The 25,731-nt window shown below is 37.1% G+C and overlaps 2 protein-coding genes across 7 annotated transcripts in view; one reads left to right on the forward strand and one right to left on the reverse strand.

Moving 5' to 3' along the window:
- The window catches only part of STH (saitohin), a 283,897-nt gene that overhangs the window by 238,819 nt on the left and 19,347 nt on the right, over window positions 1-25,731 (forward strand).
- CDC27 (cell division cycle 27) overlaps window positions 4,038-25,731 on the reverse strand; it is a 70,292-nt gene continuing 48,598 nt past the window's right edge. For 3 of the 6 annotated variants that reach the window (XM_049861619.1, XM_049861618.1, XM_049861621.1), the window contains exons 16-19: window positions 20,547-20,675; window positions 14,670-14,744; window positions 13,430-13,586; window positions 4,039-12,257 (exon numbers count right to left, since the gene is read on the reverse strand). In XM_049861619.1, the coding sequence (XP_049717576.1) occupies window positions 12,175-12,257; window positions 13,430-13,586; window positions 14,670-14,744; window positions 20,547-20,675 (444 nt within the window). In that variant the 3' untranslated portion in view covers window positions 4,039-12,174. Of the gene's footprint in view, window positions 12,258-13,429; window positions 13,587-14,669; window positions 14,745-20,546; window positions 20,676-25,731 lie in introns of those variants that run through there. The other 3 variants (XM_049861622.1, XM_049861620.1, XM_049861623.1) reach the window with 3 other exon arrangements.

Genomic DNA, 25,731 nt, shown 5'->3' on the forward strand with positions numbered 1-25,731 from the left:
CTCTCTGCTCGCTTCTTTTATATCTCAAGAGATTGCCTCAAGACACAATCCAATTTTGTAGATTGAGTCCTGCCTCACTAACACAACTGCCACCCATCCTCCCTCATTAACATCATATAGGCAGGATTTACAAAATAGAGGAAAATCACACAACACCTGGAACTGACCCAGCCAAATTGATACACACATTTTTGAGGGACATAATTCAATCCATGACAGTACCTATAGGTTTAACTGTGCTTACTTAGTAATCTGTAGGGCACAATTTCTCCTGTTTTTCACCACGTCAAAGGTGTGGTGAAACCCATGTGAAGTTGTGCACTACAAATTAGCAAGTGTCATGGATTGAATTGTGCCCTCCCAAGATGTGTGTCAACTTGACTAGGCCATGATTCCCAGTATCGCGTGATGGTCCACCATTTTGTCATCTGATGCAATTATCCTTTGTGTTGTAAATCCTAACCTTTATGATGTTAATAAGGCAGGGTTAGAGGCAGTTATGTTAAGGAGGCAGGACTCAATCTACAGGATTAGGTTGTATGTTGAGTCAATCCGTTTTAAGATATAAAACAGACAATGGAGCAGAGAGGAGGGGGACCACTTACCACCAAGAATCACCGGGAGTGGAGCATGTGCTTTGGACCTGAGGTCCCTGCACTGAGAAGCTTCGAGACTAGGGAAAGATTGATGACAAGGACCTTTCCCGAAAATGGACAGATTGAGAAACCCTTCCCCTAGAGCTAGAGCCCTAAATTTGAAATTCTAGCTTCCTAGTTTTTTTTTTTTTTAGTATGTGAGAGAATAAATTTGTTTGTTAAAACCATCCACTTGTGGTATGTCTGTTATAGCAGCACGAGAAAACTAAGACAGTAAGTAAACAAATAAACCCGTGTGTATCTTGTTTACTGGTTAATCCACCCCTGAGTCTAGATGGATTGACACAGTGGCTGCAATAATGGGCTCAAACATACCAACGATTGTGAGGATGGGGCAAAACTGGGCAGTGTTTTGTTCTATTATACATAGGGTCATCATGAGTCAGAACCAACTGATGGCACCTAACAACAAGATCTCATAATTTTGACCTCTCGTGGTGGACATGTGATATGCAGCTCAGATCTTCATGGTAATCAAGGACTTACCCCCCACATGCTGGGAATACTAACAGCAGAAAGGCTTCAATTGTTGGTCCTTCACAGGGATTGCCTCAGTTGAAGACAGTTGCCTTGTCCAAGGTCACTTTCCATTCCTGGGACATCCAATATGGGCATATGAAGGCCTCATCCCCTTGCCCTAGCTCTGGACAACTCTAAAGGGTCACTGGGTCACAAAGTATGATTTTTATAAATATTTGTGAAGCATATCTTATTTGGCCCCCCAAAAGTGAACTTGTTTTGAGTGTTTTTCACCTCATTTTGTCAAATTGTAAACATGTGCTTAAAAAATGTTATAAACATATTTTTGTAAAACTTGTTTTTGAATATATTTTTGAGAAAAGTGTTAAAAAGGTGGAAAATATGTTTTTAGCTGGAAATTGAGTAATCAAGTTATTAGTATTTGGAAAAAAGCCTATGAAAGCACTGATAAGGACCCATGCCAAGGCTCCTGGCTGAAACCTCTAATCGCCCAGCAAATATTTCGGTATGAATGCCCGGCCAGCCATACAGTCTCTGAGCATCAAGCAGAGCTCAGACTCCCATTGTCTCTCATGGAGAATGCTAAATTGAGTTATTTGTAGACTTTGACAGGCAGATGGGACTGTTAGGTGGCTCCAATCTCTGTGTGCAGATTGTAGGAAGAAAATTTTGCTAGCAGAGACCACTGACACACTGGCTAGGAGTCTGCAGCTGCTGAAATAGAGAGGGACTGGCCCTTCAGATAAGATTATGTGTCAGTAACCACCTAGGAATAAATTTGACAAAAGATCAGATGAAACCCATTTTTCTCTCCATTAGCTCACTCCCTGTTTAAATTGTTGAAGGAGAATGAATGTAAATCAGGGCTTTGAACCGGCTCAAACCCCTGCTGAGAACTTACATTTCTAACAAGTTCCCAGGCGATGCTAATGCTGCTGGTTAGGGACCAATTCTGAGAACCACTAGTAAAGCAGTGGTTGTCAATTTCATTACACACAAGAACCACTTGGGGATCTTGTTAAAATGTAGGATCTGATTCAGTATATCTGGGGTGGAAAGGTGACTTCTCAGCAGAGGCTTGAACTGGAACAAGCCGATTCAAAGCCCTGACGCAAATGCAAATGCTGCATTAAAATCAGGAGTTCACAACAATACCTCCAATTCCAATTAATCCCACGGGGTTGTTTGTTTCTTACTTTCTCCTCCATATTCACATATACCGCCTTCTACAGTCAAAACCCTGGTTCCCAACGATAACGCATTTATTCATTTTCTCAATTCTATATCGAAGCTTCCCAAATGCTTCTCCCATACCACTAAACTAAGCAAACCTACTCAAGAGAGATCAGGATTTGTTTGCACTTCTCTCTCCCATACCTGATCCCAAGACACATCCAACTCTGCCCAAGACTGAGGATAGTCAAATACTGTGTTCATAAATTACTTGGATTAATTAGTCATTCTTAGTCTCCCAGTATGGTTATAGTATTCATTCGAAATAGAATTAGGTTCATTTATTTGTTTTGATTTCGATTTTACAGTTTGTCTTCTCATTCTTATTCATTTTATATTTTTATATAGAACATTAATAAGGTTTCAAGTAAAAATATTACAAAAAAGTATACTTAGAGAAGTGTCAGTCCCTCCCAAATCCCTTTCACCCTGTTCTTTCTCATCCCTGTAAGGTAACCAACTTCATTGTTTCCTGGTTTATCCTCCCAGTGTTTCTTTTTGTAAAGATAAGCAGATAAAGGTATTGTCTTAGTCATCTAGTGCTGCTATAACAGAAATACCACAAGTGGATGGCTTTAACAAAGAGAAATCTGTTTTCTTCACAGTAAAGTGGTCTGAAAGTTCAAATTCAGGGCGTCACCTCCAGGGGAAGGCTTTCTCTCTCTGTCCACCTTCTCATCAATCTTCCTGCAGACTAGGAGCTTTTCCAGGCAGGGACCCCAGGTCCGAAGGATGCACTCTGCTCTCCACATTGTTTTCCTGGTGGTATGAGGTCCCCAACTCTCTGCTTACTTCCCTTTCCTTTTATTTCTTGAGAGATAAAAGGTGGTGCAGGCCACAACCCAGGGAAACTCCCTTTACATTGGATCAGGAATGTGTTACAATTCCACCCTAATCCTCTTTAACATAAAATTACAATCACAAAATGGAGGACAACCACAGAATACTGGGAATCATGGCCTAACCAAGTTAACACACACATTTTGGGGGAGGACATAATTCAACAGATATGTTTTTCTTACGTCCTTTTGCACACAAAAGGTAGCACACTTTATGTGCTCTTTTGTACTTTATTTCCTTCACTTAATGCCATCCCCTAAAATCAGTCCATAAACAGTTCGTAGACCTTCCTTATTATTTTGTTTTTACAGGTACATAGTACTCCATTGTGTGTGTACACCAGAGCTTATCCAATCAAGCTCCTACGCTTGGACATTTAGGTCATTTTCAATATTTTGCCATTATGAAAAATGATGCAATGAATAACCATATGCATATTTTTCATAGTGCTAAAGGGTAAATTCCTAGAAGTGGAATTGCTGGGTTGAACAGTAGACATACATGTAGTTTGTTGGATACTGCAAAATTCCTCTCCATGGGGGCTGTACCATTGTGCATTCCCACCACCAATGTATGAGTGCAGTGCCCGTTCCCCAGCCTGACCAAGTGGATGCATTAACATTTTAATTCTTGCCAATCTTTTGGGTAGAGAATCATATCTCAATGTAGTTTTAATTTGCACTTCTCTTATACGTGAAGTTAAACAATTTTTCATGTTATTTAAGGGCTTTTTTTTTTTACAAGTATTAAATTCGTATTTTTAATTGGAAAAATAATCTTAAAATAGTATTGCTTAATTTTTTTTATTAATAATTTTTATTGTGCTTTAAGTGAAAGTTTACAAATCAAGTCAGTCTGTCACATATAAACTTATATACACCTTACTACATGCTCCCATTTACTCTCCCCCTAATGAGTCAGCCCACTTCCTCCTTCCAGTCTCTCCTTTTGTGACAATTTTGCCAGTTTCTAACCCTCTCTACCCTCCCATCTCCCCTCCAGGCAGGAGATGCCAACACAGTCTCAAGTGTCCATCTGATACAAGTAGCTCACTCTTCATCAACATCTCTCTCCAACCCATTGTCCAGTCCCTTCCATGTCTGATGAGTTGTCTTCAGGAATGTTTCCTGTCCTGGGCCAACAGAAGGTTTGGGGACCATGACTGCCGGGATTCCTGTAGTCTCAGTCAGACCATTAAGTCTGGTCTTTTTATGAGAATTTGGGGTCTGCATCCCACTGTTCTCCTGCTCCCTCAGGGGTTCTCTGTTGTGTTCCCTGTCAGGGCAGTCATCGGTTGGGCCGGGCACCATCTAGTTCTTCTGGTCTCAGGATGATGTAAGTCTCTGGTTTATGTGGCCCTTTCTGTCTCTTGGGCTCATAGTTATCCTGTGACCTTGGTGTTTTTCATTCTCCTTTGCTCCAGGTGGGTTGAGATCAATTGATGCATCTTAGATGGCCGCTTCTTAGCATTTAAGAACCCAGACGCCACACTTCAAAGTGGGATGCAGAATGTTTTCTTAATAGAATTTATTTTGCCAGTAGACTTAGAAGTCCCCTTAAGCCATAGTCCCCAAACCCCCGCCCTTGCTCCGCTGACCTTCGAAGCATTCAGTTTATCCCGGAAACTGCTTTTGGTCCAGTTAAGGGCTTTTTTAAATATATTTTTGTGAATTGTATGTTTTGTCCATTTTTCTATAGTTTTTCCTTAAATTTTAAGTTTTTTTTTAAACATAAATTAAGAGCATTAGCTCTTTATCTGATATATGTGGAAAATGTTTCTTCCCAGCTTGTGATTTGTCTTCTGTTAACAGTGCTTTTTGCCACAGAAAAGGTTATTTTCATATAGCCAAATTTATCCAATTTTTTTCCCATTTCTATTCATTTTTTATAAACTGGTTTTCACTTCATATATATATAATTTTAAGAATATTTGTTTTCTTCAGCCTTGCGGTTTGTTTTTTTGGTGGAGACTTTCAGCAGTAGATTAACTCACATTTTCTAGCCTTTTTAAGTTTTGTATGGATGTGGACCACTTTATTCTAAATGCAAAGTCCCTTCCCCAAAGCGAGAGTTATAATCTACAAAGTCCCAACCTGTGTTCAGTATGTTGGCATTTATTATTTCACTTTCTGTTTCTGGAGATTCTGTCTGTGCTTCCTTTAAGTTCTCTACTCCATTCTACTCTTTGTCTTCTACTCCCATTCTTTGTCCCCAAGTGTTTTAACCTCCCTTTCCTTGCTCTCCATAGCCACAGGCTTGTGGTGGGAGCAGGATCCCTGTTGGATAGTTTGTCTTTTACTTTCAGGTAATTTGAAGTTACCGTGTTCACCTAATAATGAAGGTATGAGCCCTATGTAGCTTTTACTTGTTCTCTTTGATTTTATGGTTGTTTTGGGTGAGGGGAAGATTTGGAATCAGGCTACTGCTATTGTTCTCCAGCCCCAAGAGTCTCAACATACTTTTAATAGACAGAAACATTTCAGCACCTAATTATGATGAAGACCATTGAAAACTAGCAATAGAAGGGAGCTATATTAATCGGTATTATCAATGGTTATAAGTGGTAGTTGAAGTAGAAGTTGAGAGTTCAGAATGGCAACAAGATTAACAAATGGAACATACTGCTTATCAGTGACTTTAGTTTGTGTCACTGAGTTGAAAGCACATGTGAAACTTGTGAAAATTAAGACGTACTTTCTGAAAGACTGGGAATAAGACAATGAATGCTCGCCTTTCTCACTGCTATCGTTCAACATAATATTGGTGACCCTGGCCAAGACAATAAGAAATGAAAAAAGAAACAATGTACTTTATACAAGGATTAGAAAGAAATGAACATCATTTGCAGGTAACATAATTTTTAAATAGCTACAAATTCTTAGAATAACAAAGTTCACTAAGGTTGCTGAATACAAGATTTACAAAGAGCACTGACTCCTCTACAGCTGTGCCAACAGCCATTCCTCATCTTCTTTTCCCTTGCTAACAAAATTCCGAGTTCTTTATGACAACCCCAGGAGATAATCATGATTTATCTAAACCAGTCACTGCAAATCCATTCCCCTTTACCAGATTCTAATTTTACCAGCATCCCTTGAGTTAGGTATGATTATATATAACCCAGTCCTGCCCAATAACCTGTAAGCAAAAGTATGCTGGGCCGTTCCTGGGATTTTATTTTATTTTTATTGTGATTTAAGTGAAAGTCCACAATTCAAGTCAGTTTCTCATACAAAAACTCATACACACATTTTTATGTGACCCTAGCTGTTCTCCCTACAATGTGACAGCACACTCCTCCTCACCACCCTGTACTTCTTGTGTCCATTCAACCAACTCCTGTCCCCCTCTGCCTTCTCATCTCACCTCCAGACAGCTTTCTCTCTCTCTCTCTTTTTTTTTTTTTTTAAATACCTTGGTTTCTCTGAGCCTTACATTTCCTTGGCTCAGAGCTTATATGTGCTTTACCTTATAAGACTGTAAAGATGAAATGGGACTACGTACATATCAAAGTACTCTGTAAATGCTAAATATAAATTTAAGATATGCAAATGGTTATACGTACAGATGTAGAATCAATTGGTATAAGTGCTATAAACTGGCAGTAAGTTTAAGGAGTGCTATTATATACAAGGAAATTCTTTTACCCAACCAACCATTTTCACTGAGAAACTAAGAACTACTGTTGAATTTTGCTTCTTGTGTAGCGCCTTGCTCAGTGATGCACTAAATCTAACACCTCAGACCTTTGGGTAATTTGCAGATCATGCCAATACTGCTTTAAGTTGTAGATCAGGGGGTCACAAAATCTTTTCTATAAAAAGACAGTAAATATTTTAAACCCTTGTAGACCGCACAGTCTCTGTCACAACTATTCAATTGTCACTGTAGCCAGAAGGCACCCGTATCCGTTGCTGTTGAGTCAGTTCCGACTTAGTGACCCTATAGGACAGAACAGAACTGCCTCATAGGGTTTCCAAGGATTCAAACTGCTGAAATTATGGTTAGCAGCTGTAGCTCGCCTTAGCTCTTAACCAATGGGCATGGCTGTGTTCCAATAAAACTTTATTTATAAAGCAGACAACGGGCCAATTTGACCTGCAGGGTAAAATTTGTTAATACCTGTTCTAGATCACAATACAGCTCTTCAGTGGACTTGTCTCATAGGAATCATGTGTTGGCATCAGTCCAATCTGCTTCCCAGTACATCATTTCCACTTCATTAATACCACTGTATGTCTGTATAGGGCTTTAATTTTACAAAGCACTTCCACCATAATTTAACACACTCGTGCTCACAAAGGTCTCTATGAAGTAAGAAGGGTAGATCTTATCTTCTTTGTGCTGGTGAGAAAAATAGTAAATTGTGCACTGTAACACAGCTATACTGAGGAGCAACATCTACATTTCCTAGATACCGGTTTAGTGGTTTTTAAAAATACATGATTAGAAACCTTAATTATACTCCATGGTTCTTAGATTTCCATTGTTACTCTACCTCTTTTCTTATTCAAATGCCAGTGAAGCATTCTGCATTTTCAAGGTTTGAATTCATTTCCTCGAACATAGCTCTTAGCGCTAAATTGAAAATTCTATTTTGACAGTGTTGAATATAAAAAGGATGCTTGTGATAGAAGAAATTGCAAAGGAAAAAATGTAAGAGCCAAAAGAAAATTAAAGAATTAAAATTTCTACTTTAAATCAAGTTCTAGCCTCTCAAAGGAGAAAAAAAAAACACTTTCAATTTTAGTATGACAAAGTAGACACAAGATACAGATCAAAGCCCCATCAAGGGACTATACATACGGTAGATTTGAACCTGTGGTTCATAATAAAGGTTCCTCTGTGAAACCTGGACCTCTTTATGATACTTTCTAGTAGACTATTTCAAAATATTAGAAGGGACACACAACAGTTAACACCGAACATAACTGGAAACTTCCAGAGGAACTCCCAACTAAATAAAAGCACGAACATCACTAATGCCAAAAGTCTCCAGTCTATCATTTACTAGCTGAGCTTCAGTTTTCTCTTTTGTAAAATGGGGTAATGCCTACCTTGTAGGGTTGTTTTGAGGAATGAAAAAATTGTACATAAAGCAATTAACAGTATACATAGCAAGCTCTCACTAAACATAGCTATTTAACAAAGTATGCAGATATAAAGAAAAATAAAACCTATACTGAACCTTCATGAGCCATTCTTTAGCAGTTGAACAAGCCAAAGAACACTTCTATGTCTATTTATCCCTGCCTGACAGTAAACGTCAGGTCCTAAGCAGAGGTAGAGAATTCCTGGGTAGCACAAACCGTTAAGCGCTTCAGTACTAGCCGAATGGTTGGTAGTTTGAACACAGAGGCTTCCTGGAGGACAGGCCTGGAGGTCTGCTTCCAAAAGGTCACAACCTTTAAAACCCTATGGAGAAGTTCTACTCTGCACATATAGGGTTGCCATGAGTCAGGACTGACTCAATGGCAAATATCAACAAGCAAAGTTAAGAAATCTTAGATCTGCCCAGCTCTGGCCCCACTTCAGGTGTTCTTTCCTCTTGCTACCCTTTCTTCCAGTCTGAACAAAACCTGTCAGCTCTCTGCACTTCCTCCAAGATAGCAAAAAAGTAAACGATTTTCAAACTAGAATAAAATTTAGTTTTTGAATTCTATCTCTTTCAGATCTTGATTTTTTAAAACAGATTCTAATTGGAACAAAAAGCTTTGTGTCTCTTTTAGAGGAATTTCAGAAATTATTAAAAAAAGCAGTTGACTTGTAAAGTCACAGCTGCTGGCAAGGGACATTTGTAGTTAGAAAAGAATGTATTCTAGAAATTATCATTTTTTTTTAGTCACAGTATTTATTTTGAAATCCCAAATAATGCTAAAAGATGGTGTAAGTTTTTAAAAATATATATATTAGAAGAGGGCGTAAGTTAAAAAACGAGAGCATTGCCCTAGATGTCTGTGGAACATAAAACTGTAATCTTTCATCTGTTTTGCTGTGCCTTACTATAAAAATACCGATGGCACAGATCTTATATAGCTTTAACAACTTGATTATAAACTGTTTCAAAAGTAATTTATTTCGATTTTCCATATCTTTTAATGAATTGCAAATATATTAACAGAAAAGACTCCCCCCCAAGACTGTACAATTTCTGAAATAAGTCAGGAAAAGCAAAAAGAAGACCAAAATTACATTGTTTCAATGCAAATAGAACACACACATCATACCCACACTTGCATTTTCCTAGGTTTTCACAAAGAAAAATGGTTTACCATATTTCTCCATGAAGACCCATACTATACTCTGGCTAATCAGAGACTTCCAAACTTTTTTCTTTAAAAAGAACATTTTTAATAGACTAAATACTGGCTATCACTGAGTTTTTGTTTAAGGTACAACAGCAGCATGGTTCAAATGTTACTTGCATTTCTTGGAAAAAATAAAAAATTTTAAAGTAATGAAATACAGAAAAATTAGGGACCACTTTCATTATTTTGAGTACCATAGTTCTCTTGAAAACGTATTTCCAATCTTCTAAAATCCCAGAGTTAAGAACCATTTCCAAGAGGAAAAAAATCCAACTCTATGGTATTAACTTCTGAACACAAGTGTGTGTGTATATGTATATATGTGTGAGTGTGTGTGAAAAGCTTACACAGAAAAAACGGTGTCAAAGTACTTAGGATTTTTAATTTCCTTCAAAATAACTTATGAAATCCGAAGCAAGCATTTTGCTGGATCAAAATGCGTTTCCTCTTCTGGTTGTTTGATCCCCATTTCATGTGAAACAAAACAAACTAGCCAGAAACAGTCACTAGGTGAGAAATAAGGCTCCGTACAGCTAAATGACTTTGAAAGTAGGTGTGAGGGAAAAAAAGAAATTAGGCCAAGATTGGGCTTCAAGTGTCCCTCAGTCAGCCATTGCCATGGCATGCCCTCTACAGCCATCCTTTGACCCTTGGTCTCAAAATCAGTACCAGAAATATTCTCGCCTCTGGCACAGGACATAAATTCCTACTATGAAATGATAACTAATTACACCTCAGCAAATTATGTTATGTGCTTAGCTTTCTCCAGGCTTTGTAACACAGAGCTCAGGTTGAAGCTTTCTATGAAACTCTAGATTTGATACTGTTATGCAGCTGGCTTATGATCTGTAGATTTAAAAATAAAAGAATCTAAAATTAAATATTATAGAACTAATACATAATAAAACGGAATATTTGTTAGAATCCAAGCATTAGCCTGTGGGAATTTTTAATGATACTCATTTACTTCCAACTTTTCCTTATAAGTGATTTTTTTTTTTTTTTAAGGTAGCACACAGACCTGGATTCAGGAAGGAAATTTTGTTAAACACCTCTCTGGCACCCAATACCTAATCTATGACTCTGACTTTAATTCATTTATAATGGTATCTAATCCATGTTCAAAAATGAGCATATTAACAGCAAAAGATAGGCATTTACTGAGTCTACAGGTTAAAATGTTTTCAAATCTTCTGTTATTTTCACAGTTTGACTAACTAATACAGGTAACCAGTAGATAAATTTGTCCTTCATCAAATAATCCAAAATAATAACTGCAGGCCTGCCATTCATTAAGAAACTATAATACGTTATATTCTGAAATTGGCACTTAATAAAATGTTAACAACTGAAGTTTCTCTAAAATTTTCAACAATTAAAATAAAGGAGATATACAATTTAAGACTGTTTAAATGTTACTGTGAAATTTCAATAATTTTCATTTTATTATGCATAATTAGATCTTTAAAATTGGGGCAATTTCCCAAGGACACCAACCTATGCTATGACTTAAACTCAGGAGAGAACATACGTCTCCGTCATAAGAATGTTTTTTTCTCCCCTCAACTAAAAATGTCAAATATCCTAAATCCAATTGCTCTTAGAAGATGTTTTGATGACTGATACTACTGAAAATAATCAAAAGCACAGAGCTGAAAAGAATGGACTGCACCCTGCTTAAACACTTAGAAAAATCAAAGGGATACTGTTTTGAACAAACATAGATTCAAGGTATGGTGCAATTATGATTGTATTAAGGCTTTTACTGTCATGATCTCTTCAAGTCTCTCCACTTTAGTGTTCTCATGCTGATTCTTATGGTGAACTTAAATGGTTATTAAGGGCCTTGTTTTGGCTTTTCAGTGGACAAGCACACTATCATCTTTGAATGTTAAAGGTGATCCCACAGAGCTCAAAGAGAAAAGACAATATGGTAAGGATCAACTTTAAAGTTTTCAATACCAAGACAACAATGATCAACACTGTGAAGCAGGGTGAATAAATTAAATTCTTGGTTGAAAGCATTCTTGCCAAGAATAAGTGTACACTGTATGAAATGATATTTGATTCCTACATGAGTCTCAACATACCCATTACACTTGTTTATGGGAGACACTGCAAGTTTAAGGTAATTTACATTCCTTGGCAATCAAGTTACTCTGTTATAGGCAATGTCTTTTATTGTTCCATCTGGCACTTGCTAACACCATTCTTGAAGAACCTAGAAATGAAGATCCGTCTCTCTGTTTATCAAGAACAGAACCAAATAAAAACAAAATTCAGAAAAAAGGCCAAGAAATTCTGGTTCATCACTATTTTCCCTATCTAATGGTTCTTTCAAGATAAAACATAACTCTTCCTTCCATGATAGCTTTCCAACAAAGGGAGATTAAAGAAAAAGAAAAAAAAGAAAGTCCCCCACCTGACTCCCCTAAATCGTCATTCATACTGGTGTAAGAGCCAGTCTCATTAGCAGCTAAATATTGCACTGCCTTTCATTCTGTGAACAGTCAGGGTCCAATGAAAGTGGCACACTCATGGTATAAGTGATGGATGATGACACCGCCGGCTCAGGAGTGAAGACTCAGTACATGGAGGGACAAGTAACATGTCAGCACTAGTCACACATCCAGTTGCAAAAGTCTGATTCCCGGAAGTTAAAATTCATCACTTTCAGCTGCATGAAGTTGTGTGTCATCTGCATCTGTCATGCTGCTCTCCTGGGATTCATCTGTTCCCACTTTAAAAACAAAACAATAGTCTACGGTAAGGTATCTGACAAGTACTTTTTCTCGTTCACGGAAACAAATAGGGAAACTGTTTTACATTCAGACTGAGACGAAAGCGTAAATAAAAGCCCTTAAAAAAGCACCAAATCCTGATTTTTAATAAAATGCAATTCAAGCTCTTTACAGCATGTCTTAGATTTGTTTATTGTACTGAAACTTTGAGGGTTTTAACTACCAAAACTGCTTCTCCCTCATACATTCCTTATTCTTGTCTTAGGTGCTTGGGCATTAATTTTAGATGTTTAATCGAAAGAACATTCTACACATGATTAAAGCTGGTTCTCTTAGACTTAAAAAAAGACTAACATCTCCCTACCCCCAATCATCAGCTCTACTTTGGGGACAGCCCTTGCTAGTCCACAGAAATAATGAACATAACCTTCAGAAAAAATGTTATTGGGATTATAGGAATTATAATTTCAATTAGAAGCCTTACACCAAGTCTTCTGGAACAAAAGCATTTTAGTTTATCTCATTAGAAGGTTCTCAATTCTTTTCAAAAAAATATTGATATGCTGAATCTTGGTTCTCACTAATTATTTTAAGATATACATTCAGTTTAGAGATAGAGTATTTACTGATTTAAACTATAATTTTTTGTTCCCGCTTCTTTTCCTGACCCCTAAATTTACATGTATTAGCCATATATTTGGACTTACTATAGCCTCAAAGAATTTTAATTGCCACTACTACAGATCTACTCATTTACTTAGGACTCATAAAGTTTTCGGCATACCTTCATATCTATCTTTTTTTTTTCTATTTCATTTCTATGAAGAGATCAGACATACATTCAAACGTAAATTGAGGCCTAGGTAAAAATCAGCAATGGATTTGTCAAAGGCATACAGCAAACTAGACCCTGACTTGAGACTAATTACCTGACTCCGTATGTACACGTTCGTCCTGCTCAATTTCCCCAAAATTCCACTTGGTGTAAAGAATACACCACAGCTAGAAAAATAAAATAAAAAGAGTAGCCCACAAATTCTTATGCAAAAGGTAGCTTTCTCACTACTAAAAAAATTTGTTTTCTCTGTCATAAAGAAATACCTGTTTGATTTTACCGAATTCTGATGTGGTGTTTCCATATACAAGCCTAATTCATATGGATGATACTCACTGATCTGCTCTTCTTGAGTTATTGGCTCCTCATCATCTGGAAGGTAGCGCTTATCAATTGCCTCTTTAATCTGGTTATTGGCTCCTTTAGGATCTAAATCCATAGCCCAAGAGAAATTCATCAGGGCGAGGTGCGTCTGACCTAACTTCTTGTAAACCTAAAAATAAACAGCAGCACTACATTTTTCATTAAGTTGTGAGCTTCAACTTCAAAATCCTAAACGCTTATTTAAATTAGGCTCCTGATTTATGTGCTCTAGGCCCATTCTGGGCTTCCGGGGTTGGGGCAGGGGGAGGCGGTACAAATGGTTCAGCACTTGGCTACTAACCGAAAGGTTGGTAGTTCAAATCCACAGAGGCACCTCAGAAGAAAAGCCTGGCAATCTACTTCTGAAAGATCATGGCCATTGAAAACCCTATAGAGCAGTGTTCTTGGGGTCCCTGGGTGGCACAAATGGTTAAGTGCTCAATTACTAACCAAAAGGTTGGTGATTTGAACCCACCCAAAGGTACCTTAGAAAAAAGGTCTGGAGACCTGCTTCCAAAAGGCTACAGCATTGAAAACTCTATGGCGTGCAGTTCTACTCTGCACACATGGGGTAGCCATGAATCGGAATCAACTCAAGGGCAATTGGTTTTATCTCAGGTGCTGAGCTTCCAGTAAATCTGACTGACACTGAAACAATGACAATAGGCAGAAGTAGACTATAAGCTGCTTTATTAGCACTCATTTATAGTGGTTTTAAGTATAGTTATATCAACTCTCAACACCTGTCCACTATTCCTAGCTACCTTAACTGGCATCTGGGGGCCCAGTCTGTAAAGTCCTGACTAGTTTGGCCTTGGAAAACATAGAAGCTTTTTCTTCTAGTCAAGGCAACACAGTGCCATTAATGTTCTTCTTCTTGGGAATTTCTAAATATCTTATTGTGAATTGGAAACTCAGGGCTTTCCATGCGGTAGTCTCAGTTATGAACTCACTATTGGCCTTGGCTGCTGCCAGTGCTAATCTAGTTCTAACCACAGTAGGGTTAGGATTCTGGGGTGTATATTTTTGCTCCTTCATTAGGATATCATCTTCTTAAATATTAAAACTAAATCCACTCTTTGTTTCCAGCACATTTAGTTCAGGGTTCTAGCTGAATTTGCTCGATAAATGTAAAATTGGTATCATATTTATTCTTCAAAAGTTAATATTTGCTATGAAAGTCACAGTTCAGGACCATGGCCCCAATCTTTACCTTTCCTATTAAGAAGTAAACGAGGGATTCTTTGGGAACAATTTGTTTCAGTTCTTCAAGTTCTTGTAAAGCAGACTACAAGGGGGGAAAAAAAAAACAAAGAAAAACCTTAGAATAGCAAAATTTTACAAAGTTTTGCCTAGGCAAGAGCTTTTATTTATTAGATTTCCCTAATCATCTTAACAAAAGCTTATTAAATCTCAACCAATGTACTTCCTTATTGCATTAATTCTTGTTGTGAAAACAGAATGCATGAAAAATACTTACAACAACAGGGACTAAGAAATGGCAGGCATTCACCAGAAGTACACTGAAATACACACACACACACACACAATCGCTCTATGAAATACGCAGGTGGTGACAATCCTTGTTATTGTTACCATTTTATTTAAAATAATGAAAACCTATCACATCGTGTATAAAAGTGCTTTGAAAATTAAGCTGCAGAAATTAAGTTCTGTGAATGGCTCTTCTCCATGATGTAACCACTTTGAATATTAATCTGCCATTTCAACTACTGATGAAAAGGCTAAAGTGTAACCTTCTGAATTGAGTTAAAGCTGTCTAGTTATCTTGTGACCATTCATTGCTCCAAGGTGGGTTGACAGAGAAAGGACAGGAGAATTAGATTTGTATTAAAGGAGAAAGATCATCATTAAAACTGGCCTCAAAAATGAGATTATGCTCCATTTCTTTTAAATCTAGAAAAGGGAAAAAAATAAAATTTTGATGTTACATAAATTTAGCAGGGGTGAGTTAGGAGAAACAGGTATCCTGATCACTGAGGGTGGAAATGTAAATTGATGCAATCTGTTTGTGATGCTAATTTAGCATTATCTATCCAGTTAACATGTAAACATTGATTAAGCAATCCCACTACTAGGAATTTGCCCCAGGGATATACTCAAAAAAGTTCACTAAACAATCTATATGAGAACAACCAACCCCACATTATTGTTATCGTAAAACACTAAAAACCACCAAAGTGTGTAACTGGAGCCTAGTTAAATAATGATCCATACTCTGCGGAACACTGTGTAGTTGTTACAAAGAATCAGGTACATCTGTAGGTGTTCAGCTGTTTAAGTAAAAAAGCAAAAGCCAGATGTACAGTACTATGTACTATTCCTTTTTGCGTCAAAGCACACATACCACCAATTACATGGGTATATGCATACATATTTTACAAATACGTTTATGTGAGTATATCCATCATTTTTTTTCTCCTGGTAGAAATCAATACATATGTACCCTCAAACTAGGTAAGAATGGTTTACCTTCGAGGAGGAGATGATTGAGGAAATGAGGGGAGAGCCTTCTATTTTTCATTTGGTAACTTTTTAAATTTTCTAACTTTATGAACATTATATTTTATTTCCCTTTAATGTCCACAGAGGTTATTTACTTTTTGTTTTCTTTGCTATGCCTCTTTGTAGTAAACAAAATCCACTGTAGGTTAGGTTAAAAAAAAAGAAGGGATAAGTACAGCCATCTGTTAACAGGGCTCTATTTTCATCTATTAACAGGGGAGTGTTAAATGAAAAAAGCAAGTTGTAGAACAGTATGTATAATCGTATTAGTTTTCTAGTGCTGCTGTAACATATTACTATAAATTTGATGGCTTAAAACAACACATCTGTTACTTTACAGCTCTGTAGGTTAGAAGTTCAACACATGTCTCTGCGGGCTAAAATCAAGCTGTCGGCATGGCTACCTTCCTTTCTGGAAAGAATCTGTTTCCCTGCCTTTCCCAGCTTCTAGAGGCTGCCTGCATTCCTTGACTTGTAACCCCCTTCCTCCATCTTCAAAGCCAGCAATAGCTGGTAGAGTCCTTCTCAAACTGCTGTGAGTCACTCTGATTCTCTTACTATAGCCTGGAAAGGTCCTTCACATTTAAGGATTTATGTGATTAGATTGGGCTCATGAGAATAATCCAGGATTAACTCCCTATCTCAAGGTTCATATCCTTAATTACATCTACAAAGACCCTTTTGCCATGTAAGATATATTCACAGGTACTGAGGATTAGGGTGTATACATCTTTTGGGGGGCACTGTTCTGCCTATTATAGTAGTATAAGCATGGTTGGTTAAAAACAATTAAAAATTTACATGAACAATAAGTGAATTGGCGAAGTATATACTCAGCCATTGATAATTCTTATCCCCAAAAGAGGGAGCATAAGTTTCTAAGGCACATTTACTTTCATATAAAGAAAAAATAAGAGTAAAGCAGTGATCAAAGATGGTGGGCTAGTAAAGGTATCAGATAGTTATGGAATTTAGACAGCATAAGGAAATTTCTTTCTTTATTGGTATTCTTAATATGACTTTGGAGCCCTGGTGGCATAATGGTTAAGAGCTTGGCTGCTAACCAAAAGGTTGGGAGTTTGAATCCACCAGCCGCTCCTTGGAAACCTTGTGAGGCAGTTCTGCTCTGTCCTATAGGGTCGCCATGAGTTGGGATAGACTCTACTGCAATGGGTTTGGTTTGGTTGGCTTAATATGACTTTAGTTTTATTTCTCTAAAAAGGGCATAAGAATGAAGAACCAATCCTATTTCACAATTCCAAAAAAGTTTAATACATTTTCCCCCTTATAACTAAAGGCCAAATGTAGTATCTTGGCTTTTATAAATTTTTTTTACTGGCATTCTAGGAGACATTTAAAAAGTTTACTTAAAATCTTTTTGTGTGAAGTACTGTGGAAAGTAAGGAGCCCTAGTGGTACCATGGTTAAAGTGCTCAGCTGCTAACTGAAAGGTCAGCATTGGAACCTACCAGTGACTCCTCATGAGAAAAGACCTTGCTATCCATTCCAGTAAATATTTCTGACTAGGAAACCCTATGGGGCAGTTCTAATCTGTCCTATAGGGCCGCTGAGTCGGAATCAACTCAACAGCACATAACAACAGTGGAAAGTAGCTGGGTAGTTGGTGTATGGGTATTCATTATATTCTTATTCTACCAACTACAGTGATGTTTTGAAAATTTCTGTAATAAAAAGTGGGATAAAAAGACTTAAGGCAAAACACACATACACATTATCGTAGGCAGTATATCTGTTTAAAAGGCGACAGGTTTTTTAGGCAAGTTTGTAAGTTTGTAGGAAGCCAATATGGTGCATCTTTAACACACCACTCTCTTCCTAATTACTGGCAATCCAAGAGAAACCTACTCAAAGGAACTGACAGGCTTAACGTGTCTGAGAATCAGAGTTGCCTGCGGGGAATGAAAGATTTATTAGATATTGTAACTCTATGAGGTAGATGGTGTCCTTTCATAGTGTTAAAAATTGTAGGATATACATGGAATAGAATAGCAAAATGAAACATCTGTGGGCATGGATATTAAGATCACTGAGTTATATTTGTCAAACATTACCGATAATGACTGATGAAGTCTGTATCATAGTGAAGAGGACTGAGATTGACTTTAATATGTCAGGGCAGTAATTATCACACTTTTTGATCTCAGGATCTTTTTATGCTCTTAAAGTTTACTCAGGAGTCAAAGAGTTTTTGTGATAGCTAGTAATATTCAACAGAAATTAAAACTGAGAAGTTTAAAAAATATTAAAAGTAACAATTAATAAACCTATTACATACATAACATATTTTTTTAATGAAAAATAACCATATTTGCCACAACAACAAAAAATCAGTGAGAAGAGTGCCATAGTTTAACATTTTTGCAAATCTTTTATGTCTGGCTTAATAGGAGACAGCTGGATTCTCGTATCTGCTTCTGCATTCAATCTGTTGTGATATCACACATCGTGTAGCCTTTGGAAAATTTTACCACACATTCATGAGAGTGAAAAAGGTACATTCACAAGAGGGAAAAAGGCAAATAAGATCCAAGAATTATTTTGAAAATAGTTTTGATCTCATGGAATCTTTGAAAGGGTTTGGGGGACACCCAGAGTCCCTGTACCACACTTTTATGAGAGTAGCTGCTTTCAAGAAGTTTTAATCAAGATGACTCACTCCAACTCTTCTCCATCACTACAAAATTCAGAATTGATACTTTTTTTTTTTTTTTTCTTTCTATGACTGCATTTTATAACTGTTACCAAATTTCATGCAACTAGCATCCTCCCTGATAGGCTAATTACAAAGACTCATTGAGAAACAGTATTTAATGTAACATCAGAGTTCTTACTTTTGCCTTAAAAAGGTCTTAAATGATTAGATTTTTATACAACACATTAAACAGGACCGTGGCTAGCAATGTTTAGCCAGAGGGAGGTTGAAGTGGCCCTTTTCCAACATTTGATTTCTATTTTGGAACCAAGACATTTCAGAAGCAATTGGTAACTTTTCATATAGTCATCACCTATCTATATCTAATTCATGCATCAGAGTAGGCCTTTTAATTAAGCCAACCCCCAAGCTGGTACCCAAAAATGCCTATAACCACTACAGTCTAGACAATGTACCAGATCAGAATTTAAGATTCTTGAAGCAAGTATATGGTTGATCTACATGGTAATCCGGGTAGGTGTGTCAGCATTAAAATGGCTTCGAAGAATAATAAACTGAATAAAATCCTTCAGTTGAAGAACCTATGTATCTAAAAAAGAACAGTGAAAACTATGCAAAACCATGAAAACAAATGAATTACATAGTATTTCGAAGAGCAATTTGAAAGTTCAAAAGTGTTAATTAGATTAAAAGAAGATTTTTTTACGAGAACAGAAACAGAGGATTAGAAAATCTACTTATTCATAAAGAAAAATGGAGTTAAGACTAGAAGAATTACTGAATAAATGACAAAGGATAAATTATGTAATATTTAATCTCCTTATATATCTTTATTGGTCTTGAAAAAAAGTTAAGAGATTATAACTGGTTTTGTATTTTCAATTTTGGCAAATTCCAGTGTATACCAGAACAGATTTGTAAGGGAAGTCGTCTACTAAAACGGGATTATTTCGCCCAAGTTTTCCTGCGCACTAAAATTTAATTTTTTAAGTAAGTTTTTACTTTTTTAGTAGGAAGAGCCTAAATTTTTCAAAAAGTGACCTGACCTTTAAAACAAAACTTCAGATTTCTGGTTTACATCTAAACAAACTGTAACAAAAATCTCCTGTTACTTTATGCCTCTTGTCTCTTAATCTTCCTCTTGTTCTTTCCTCACTACTTTTTTCAGGTTATGGGTCCATAATTAGAGAAACAGAATGGGAATTAAAGAGATAAATATATTGGACTAGATCTGTTCTGCTTGTGATAAGCCATAAAAAAAAAAAAAAAAAAAAAAAGCCATAGCTCACTAATATGTTCCCTTCATGTACTCAACATGTATTATTTTCATGATTATTTGGCCAATGTCTGTTCTCCCTCTAGAGGGATACTAGATGGTAAGCTCCCCAAAGGCAGGAAACGTGGCTGCTTTGCTTGCCACTATATTCCTAGTGCTGACACATAGCACAGTACCTGACACATAGTAGGTGCTTAATATTTGTTGAATAGATGCACACACATAAACACATATATTCCTTTGTCACCTATTCACTTATTTTGGTCTTATGAGGATGGTTTGGGTCTTATCTGTAAGATAACTCCTTGATGGATTGCCTTTCTATATATTGAAATTGTAATTTTCAATTTCTATATACTGAAATTGCATTTCTATACACCGAATCTTTACAAGGGATAATCATACATCCCTAAATATCCATACATCCATGCTTCTTATAGTTACTCCATGAAAAGGTAAAATCACAAAAGAAAATGAAATTAATAGCTTTTGAAAATAGGGTAAATGAACTGTCTCAGATCAAAATTAAAGTCTAAATAACTTTCAGTTTATTAAAACAAGGGGTACAAAATTAAGCAACACAATTCAGAAGACCATTACAATATATATCTTACCTTATATTTTTCATTTGCAAATAAAACTGAGGCTCTGTGAAATTTGCATAGAGGGTTCTTGGGGTCAATAACAATGGCTTTATTTAGGGTATCCAAAGCCTTCTCAGATTTTTTCAGTGCATGTTGAACCTATAAGAAACAAAGATCATATTAGTGTTCCCTCTTGATAGTTATGAAAAAGGATGAGAACCAAACAGTGTGACTCAAAACCAACTTAACGATAACAAAATTACTAAAGATAAGGCTGGATGGTCTAGCTGGGCTGTCCTTTGAGTTAACTGGACTTAACTGATTACTGAAATAATACAAAAGATTATCTCTGAAATCTCTTCCAATTCTCGTTTAACTGCTTCACTTTACAGATGAGAATACTGAAGTCCAGAGATGTTAAATGACTTGCTCTGGGATCAGAAACTAGGTCCTCTGGTTCCCAATCTAGTACTCTCTCAGTCACCATTATGCGTCCATATGATAATCAAGATTCTATCTTTAGAGCACATATTTGGTTACCTCTAAGGCTAAAAGGCAAAAAAACTTTGATTTTCCCTTCACAAGAAAAACCTGTACTATTTAGCTAGATAACACTCATATTTCAACAGATCTATTATAATCCTCTAAATATCAGAATTTTCAAAACTGTGTTCAAAGAACATCTAGAAGATTTGGCTTTAAACCTTACCAGCCCTGTTTCACTTAGAACAATTATACTTTTTACCTACTTTAGGAATTTATTTGAAAAAAATGACTCTTCTACTTTACAGATTTGAAAAATAGTGATCTGTAATACCGGGAAAAAAATTATTAAATTTTAAATAACTTAAAACTTTAAAGATCTAAAAAAAATTACCAAGCCTACTATTCATTCAGAGTCCCTGGGTTATGCAACAGTTAAGCGCTTAGCTGCTAACCAAAATATACCCAGAGGTGCTTCGAAAAAAGGGCAGGGTGACCTACTTTTAAAAGGTCACAGCCATTGAAAAATCTATGGAGTGAAGTTCTACTCTGACACGCATGGGATCAACATGAGTTGCATGCAATCAACTCAATGGCAGCGGGTTACTATTCATTTATGTGTATACACAGATAGTCCCCGACTTAAGACTTAATCAAGTTACGATGAACCACACTTACGACGGCCGTTTTTGGGTACATCTTATCGTTAGTAATATGTACTACATACAATGCTGCAGCACGTAATTTGCTCATGATCAAAACACTGTTGAAAAGCAGGCTACAGCGTGGTCTATCATGAAGTCTGCATCCGTGTAGGGAGTCTTAATGGATAGAAAGATGGGCAATATTCAACTCTAACAACATATGATAATTCAACTGTGTACATATGACAATTGAACTGTGTACGTGCCCGACAGCTGTTACAACACTGACTTCACTGTTACAACACTGATGCCAAACAATAAAGACTAGATTTTAAAGATACTGATAATAAAAGGCAACAGTAATGAAAAAAAGAGGTATTCAACTTGTATGAGAATGATGGAGTTGCTGGAATGTAACCTTGTCCAAAGTCAGGGACTACCTATACTCACATTCTGTTATGTTCCTACATTGGACAAATTATATGTTAAAAATAAAGTAAGGTGAATGGATGCAGCTGCATACTTAACAAATATCACTGTCATAAGAATGTTAGTTGCTAAACTCATCTATGCAATGATCTTTTCTTATTAATTTTTATTGTGCTTTAAGTGAAAGTTTACAGATCAAGTCAGTCTCTCATATACAAATTTATATACACCTTGCTATGTACTCCTAGTTGCTCTCCCCCTAGTAAGACAGCACACTCCTCCTTTCCACTTTCTATTTTCATGTTCATCTGGTCAGCTTCTGATCTCCTCTGCCCTCTCATCTCCCATCCAGACAGGAACTGCCCACATAGTCTCCTGTGTCTAACTTGATCCAAGAAGCTCATTCCTCACCAGTATCATTTTCTATCCCATAGTCCAGTTCACTCCCTCTCTGAAGAGCTGGCTTTGGGAATCGTTCCTGTCTTGGGCTAACAGGAGGTCTGGGGACCATGACCTCCAGGGTCCTTCTAGTCTCAGTCAGACTATTAATAAAGTCTGGTCTTTTTTACGAGAATTTGAGGCCTGCATCCCACTGCTCTCTTGCTCCCTCAGGGGTTCTCAGTTGTGTTCCCTGTCACGGCAGTCATTGGTTGCAGCCGGGCACCATCTAGCTCTTCTAGTCTCAGGCTGATGTAGTCTCTGGTTTATGTGGCCCTTTGTGTCTCTTGGGCTCATAATTACCTTGTATCTTTGGTAATCTTCATTCTCCTTTGCTCCAGGTGGGTTGAGACCAATTTATGCATCTTAGATGGCCACTTGCTAGCATTTAAGACCCCAAATGCCACTCTCCAAAGTGGGATACAGAATGTTTTCTTAATAGGCTTTATTATGCCAATTGACCTGGATGTCCCCCGAAGCCATGGCCCCCAAGCCCCCACCCTTGCTACGCTGGCCTTGGAAGTGTTCAGTTTATTCACCAAACTTCTTTGCTTTTGGTTTAGTCCAGTTGTGCTGACCTCTCCTGTATTGTGTTGTCTTTCCCTTCACCTAAAATAGTTCTTGTCTACCATCTAATTAGTGAAATCCCCTCTCCCTCCCTCCCTCCCTCCCCACTCTTGTAACCATTGAAGAATATTTTCTTCTCTGTTTAAACTATTTCTCGAGTTCTTAATAATAGTGGTCTCATACAGTATTTGTCCTTTTGCAACTAATTTCACTCAGCATAATGTCTTCCAGATTCTTCCACATTATGAAATGTATCTTTTTTTTTTTTTTTTTTAAATAATACTTCATCGAGTTTTTTGGTGAAAGTTAACACAGCAAGTTAGGTCTCTGTTTGACAATTTCCACACAAAATTTTTCAGTGACATTTATTACAATGTGTCAACATTCTCTTTGTGTTCAATTCGTTCCTGTTTCAGTACTCTAGTTTCCCTGGCTCCTTATCTTCTCATCTTTGCTTTTGAATAGTTGCTGACCTTTTGGTCTCACAGTGATGGTTTTGAAGTAGGGCACCAAAACATCCTTTGTGTGCCATTTTGCTTTTTCGCTAGAAGGTGATCTCACGGGATATGCTCGATTCTAGTTTAAAGAGTGTCTCAGGGTGATAGTCTCAGAGAGTCCTCTGTTCTCTACTCTTCCAGTTTGTCTGGCTTTTTGTTTTAATAAGAATTTGAATTCTATCTGGAATCAACTATTGTGACCCTGGTCAGAATGGTCAGTGGTGGTAGCAGGGCACCATCAGGTTAGGTAGATGAGGTTGTGGCTCCTGTAGACTTGTTTCTTTTCTGTACTTTTGGTTACCTTCTTATTGTTTTGCTCCTGGTGAGTAGAGACCTGTATTTGTATTTCAGAAGGCAGCCCACAAGCTTTAAGACTGCAGACACTACTCACTTTACTACAACACAGATTTGATTTTTCTCAACTATGTTATGCCAATTGACTGAGTTGTCCCACGAGACTATGGACCTAAGCCTTCAAATGCAGACAACCAATGTTGGCAGGTATTTGGTTAAGTCTGAGGAGTATCCGTATTTGTGTCTTCGATGAACATATGTGCCTGCATTTACATATCTGTATTTCACACACCTATTATAGATACTTCTGGAAACTCTGGTGGCATACTGGTTAAGTGCTACGGCTGCTAACACAAGATCGGCAGTTCGAATCCACCAGGTGCTCCATGGAAACTCTATGGGGCAGTTCTACTCTGTCCTATAGGGTCACTATGAGTCGGAATCGACTCGACGGCACCGGGTTTGTTTTTTTTTGGTTTATAGACATTTCTATCTGTTCTCACCTATGCACACACATTTACCTACCCATAAACCAATTTGTCTATATCAATTCATACGTGCTCAAATAAATATGTGTCTTTACTTTGTGCTGTGCTCACTACATCCACATTCGAAGCCACTTTTCCCATCACCAAAAGTAACTAGTCTCTATGGTAAAAAGTATACTTTCTCCACCCCTCCTTCTCTCTCTGGTAACCACCAGTGAACATTGGTCCCTCTCTATTTACTTATTTTTGTCTTCTTATAAAAGATCATACAATATTTGTCGTTATATACTTGACTTATTTCACTAAGCATTATGCCCTCTGGGCCCATCCATGTTATGTTTCATGGACTCATTGTTCTTTATGGTTGTGCAGTATTCCATTATATGTATGTAGTACAATTTGCTTATCCATTTATCTGTTGATAGGCACTTCGGTTGTTTCCATTTATTTGCCATTATGAATAAAGCAGCAATGAATATAGGTGTGCATATGTCTGTTTGTATCATTACTTTTAGGTCTCTAGGGTGTATATCTAAGTGTGGGACTGCCAGATCATAGGGTAGTTCTATTTTTAGCTTTCTGACAAAGCACCATACAGTTTTCCATGGTGGTTGTACCATTTAACAGTCCCACCAATGATGCATAAGGGTTCCAATCTCTCCACATCCTTGCTGACATTTGTTATCCTTTTTTTTTTTTTTTTTAATATCAGTGCCATTTTAGCTGGGGTAAGATGGTATCTCACTGAAGTTTTGACTTGCATCTCTCTAGTGGCTAATGGGAAACCCTGGTTGCATAATGGTTAAGAGCAATGGCTGCTAACCAAAAGGTTGGCAGTTCAAATCCACCAGGCGCTCCTTGGAAACTCTGTGGGGCAGTTCTACTGATCTATAAGGTCGCTATGAGTCGGACTCGAATCGATGGCAACAGGTTATTTGGTTAATGGCTAATGATCGTGGACATCTTTTCATATGTTTGTTGGCTGCCTGAATGTCCTCTTTCGTGAATGCTCTATTCATGTCTTTTGCCCATTTTGTAATTGGGTTGTCTTTTTGTTGAGTTATTGCAGTTTTACATAGATTTGGAGATTAAGACCCTCATTGGATAAATTGTTTCCGAAGATTTTTGCCCCACTTTGTAGGTTGTCTATTTACTCTTTTTAATAAAGTCTTTTGATAAAGAGGTTTTTAATTTTTATGAGGTCCCATTTATCTATTTTGTCTTCTTCTATTTATGCATTTGTTATGTTTGATAGCCTATTTTTACAAAAGATGAGGTCCCTAGTTTTCTTCCTATGTTGTCTTTTAGGGATTCTATGGTTTTAGGTTTAACATTTAGGCCTTTGATCCATTTTCAGTTCGTTTTTGTGTATAGT

Source organism: Elephas maximus, chromosome 19 (genome assembly GCF_024166365.1).
Source record: "Elephas maximus indicus isolate mEleMax1 chromosome 19, mEleMax1 primary haplotype, whole genome shotgun sequence".
Lineage (NCBI taxonomy): Eukaryota > Metazoa > Chordata > Mammalia > Proboscidea > Elephantidae > Elephas > Elephas maximus.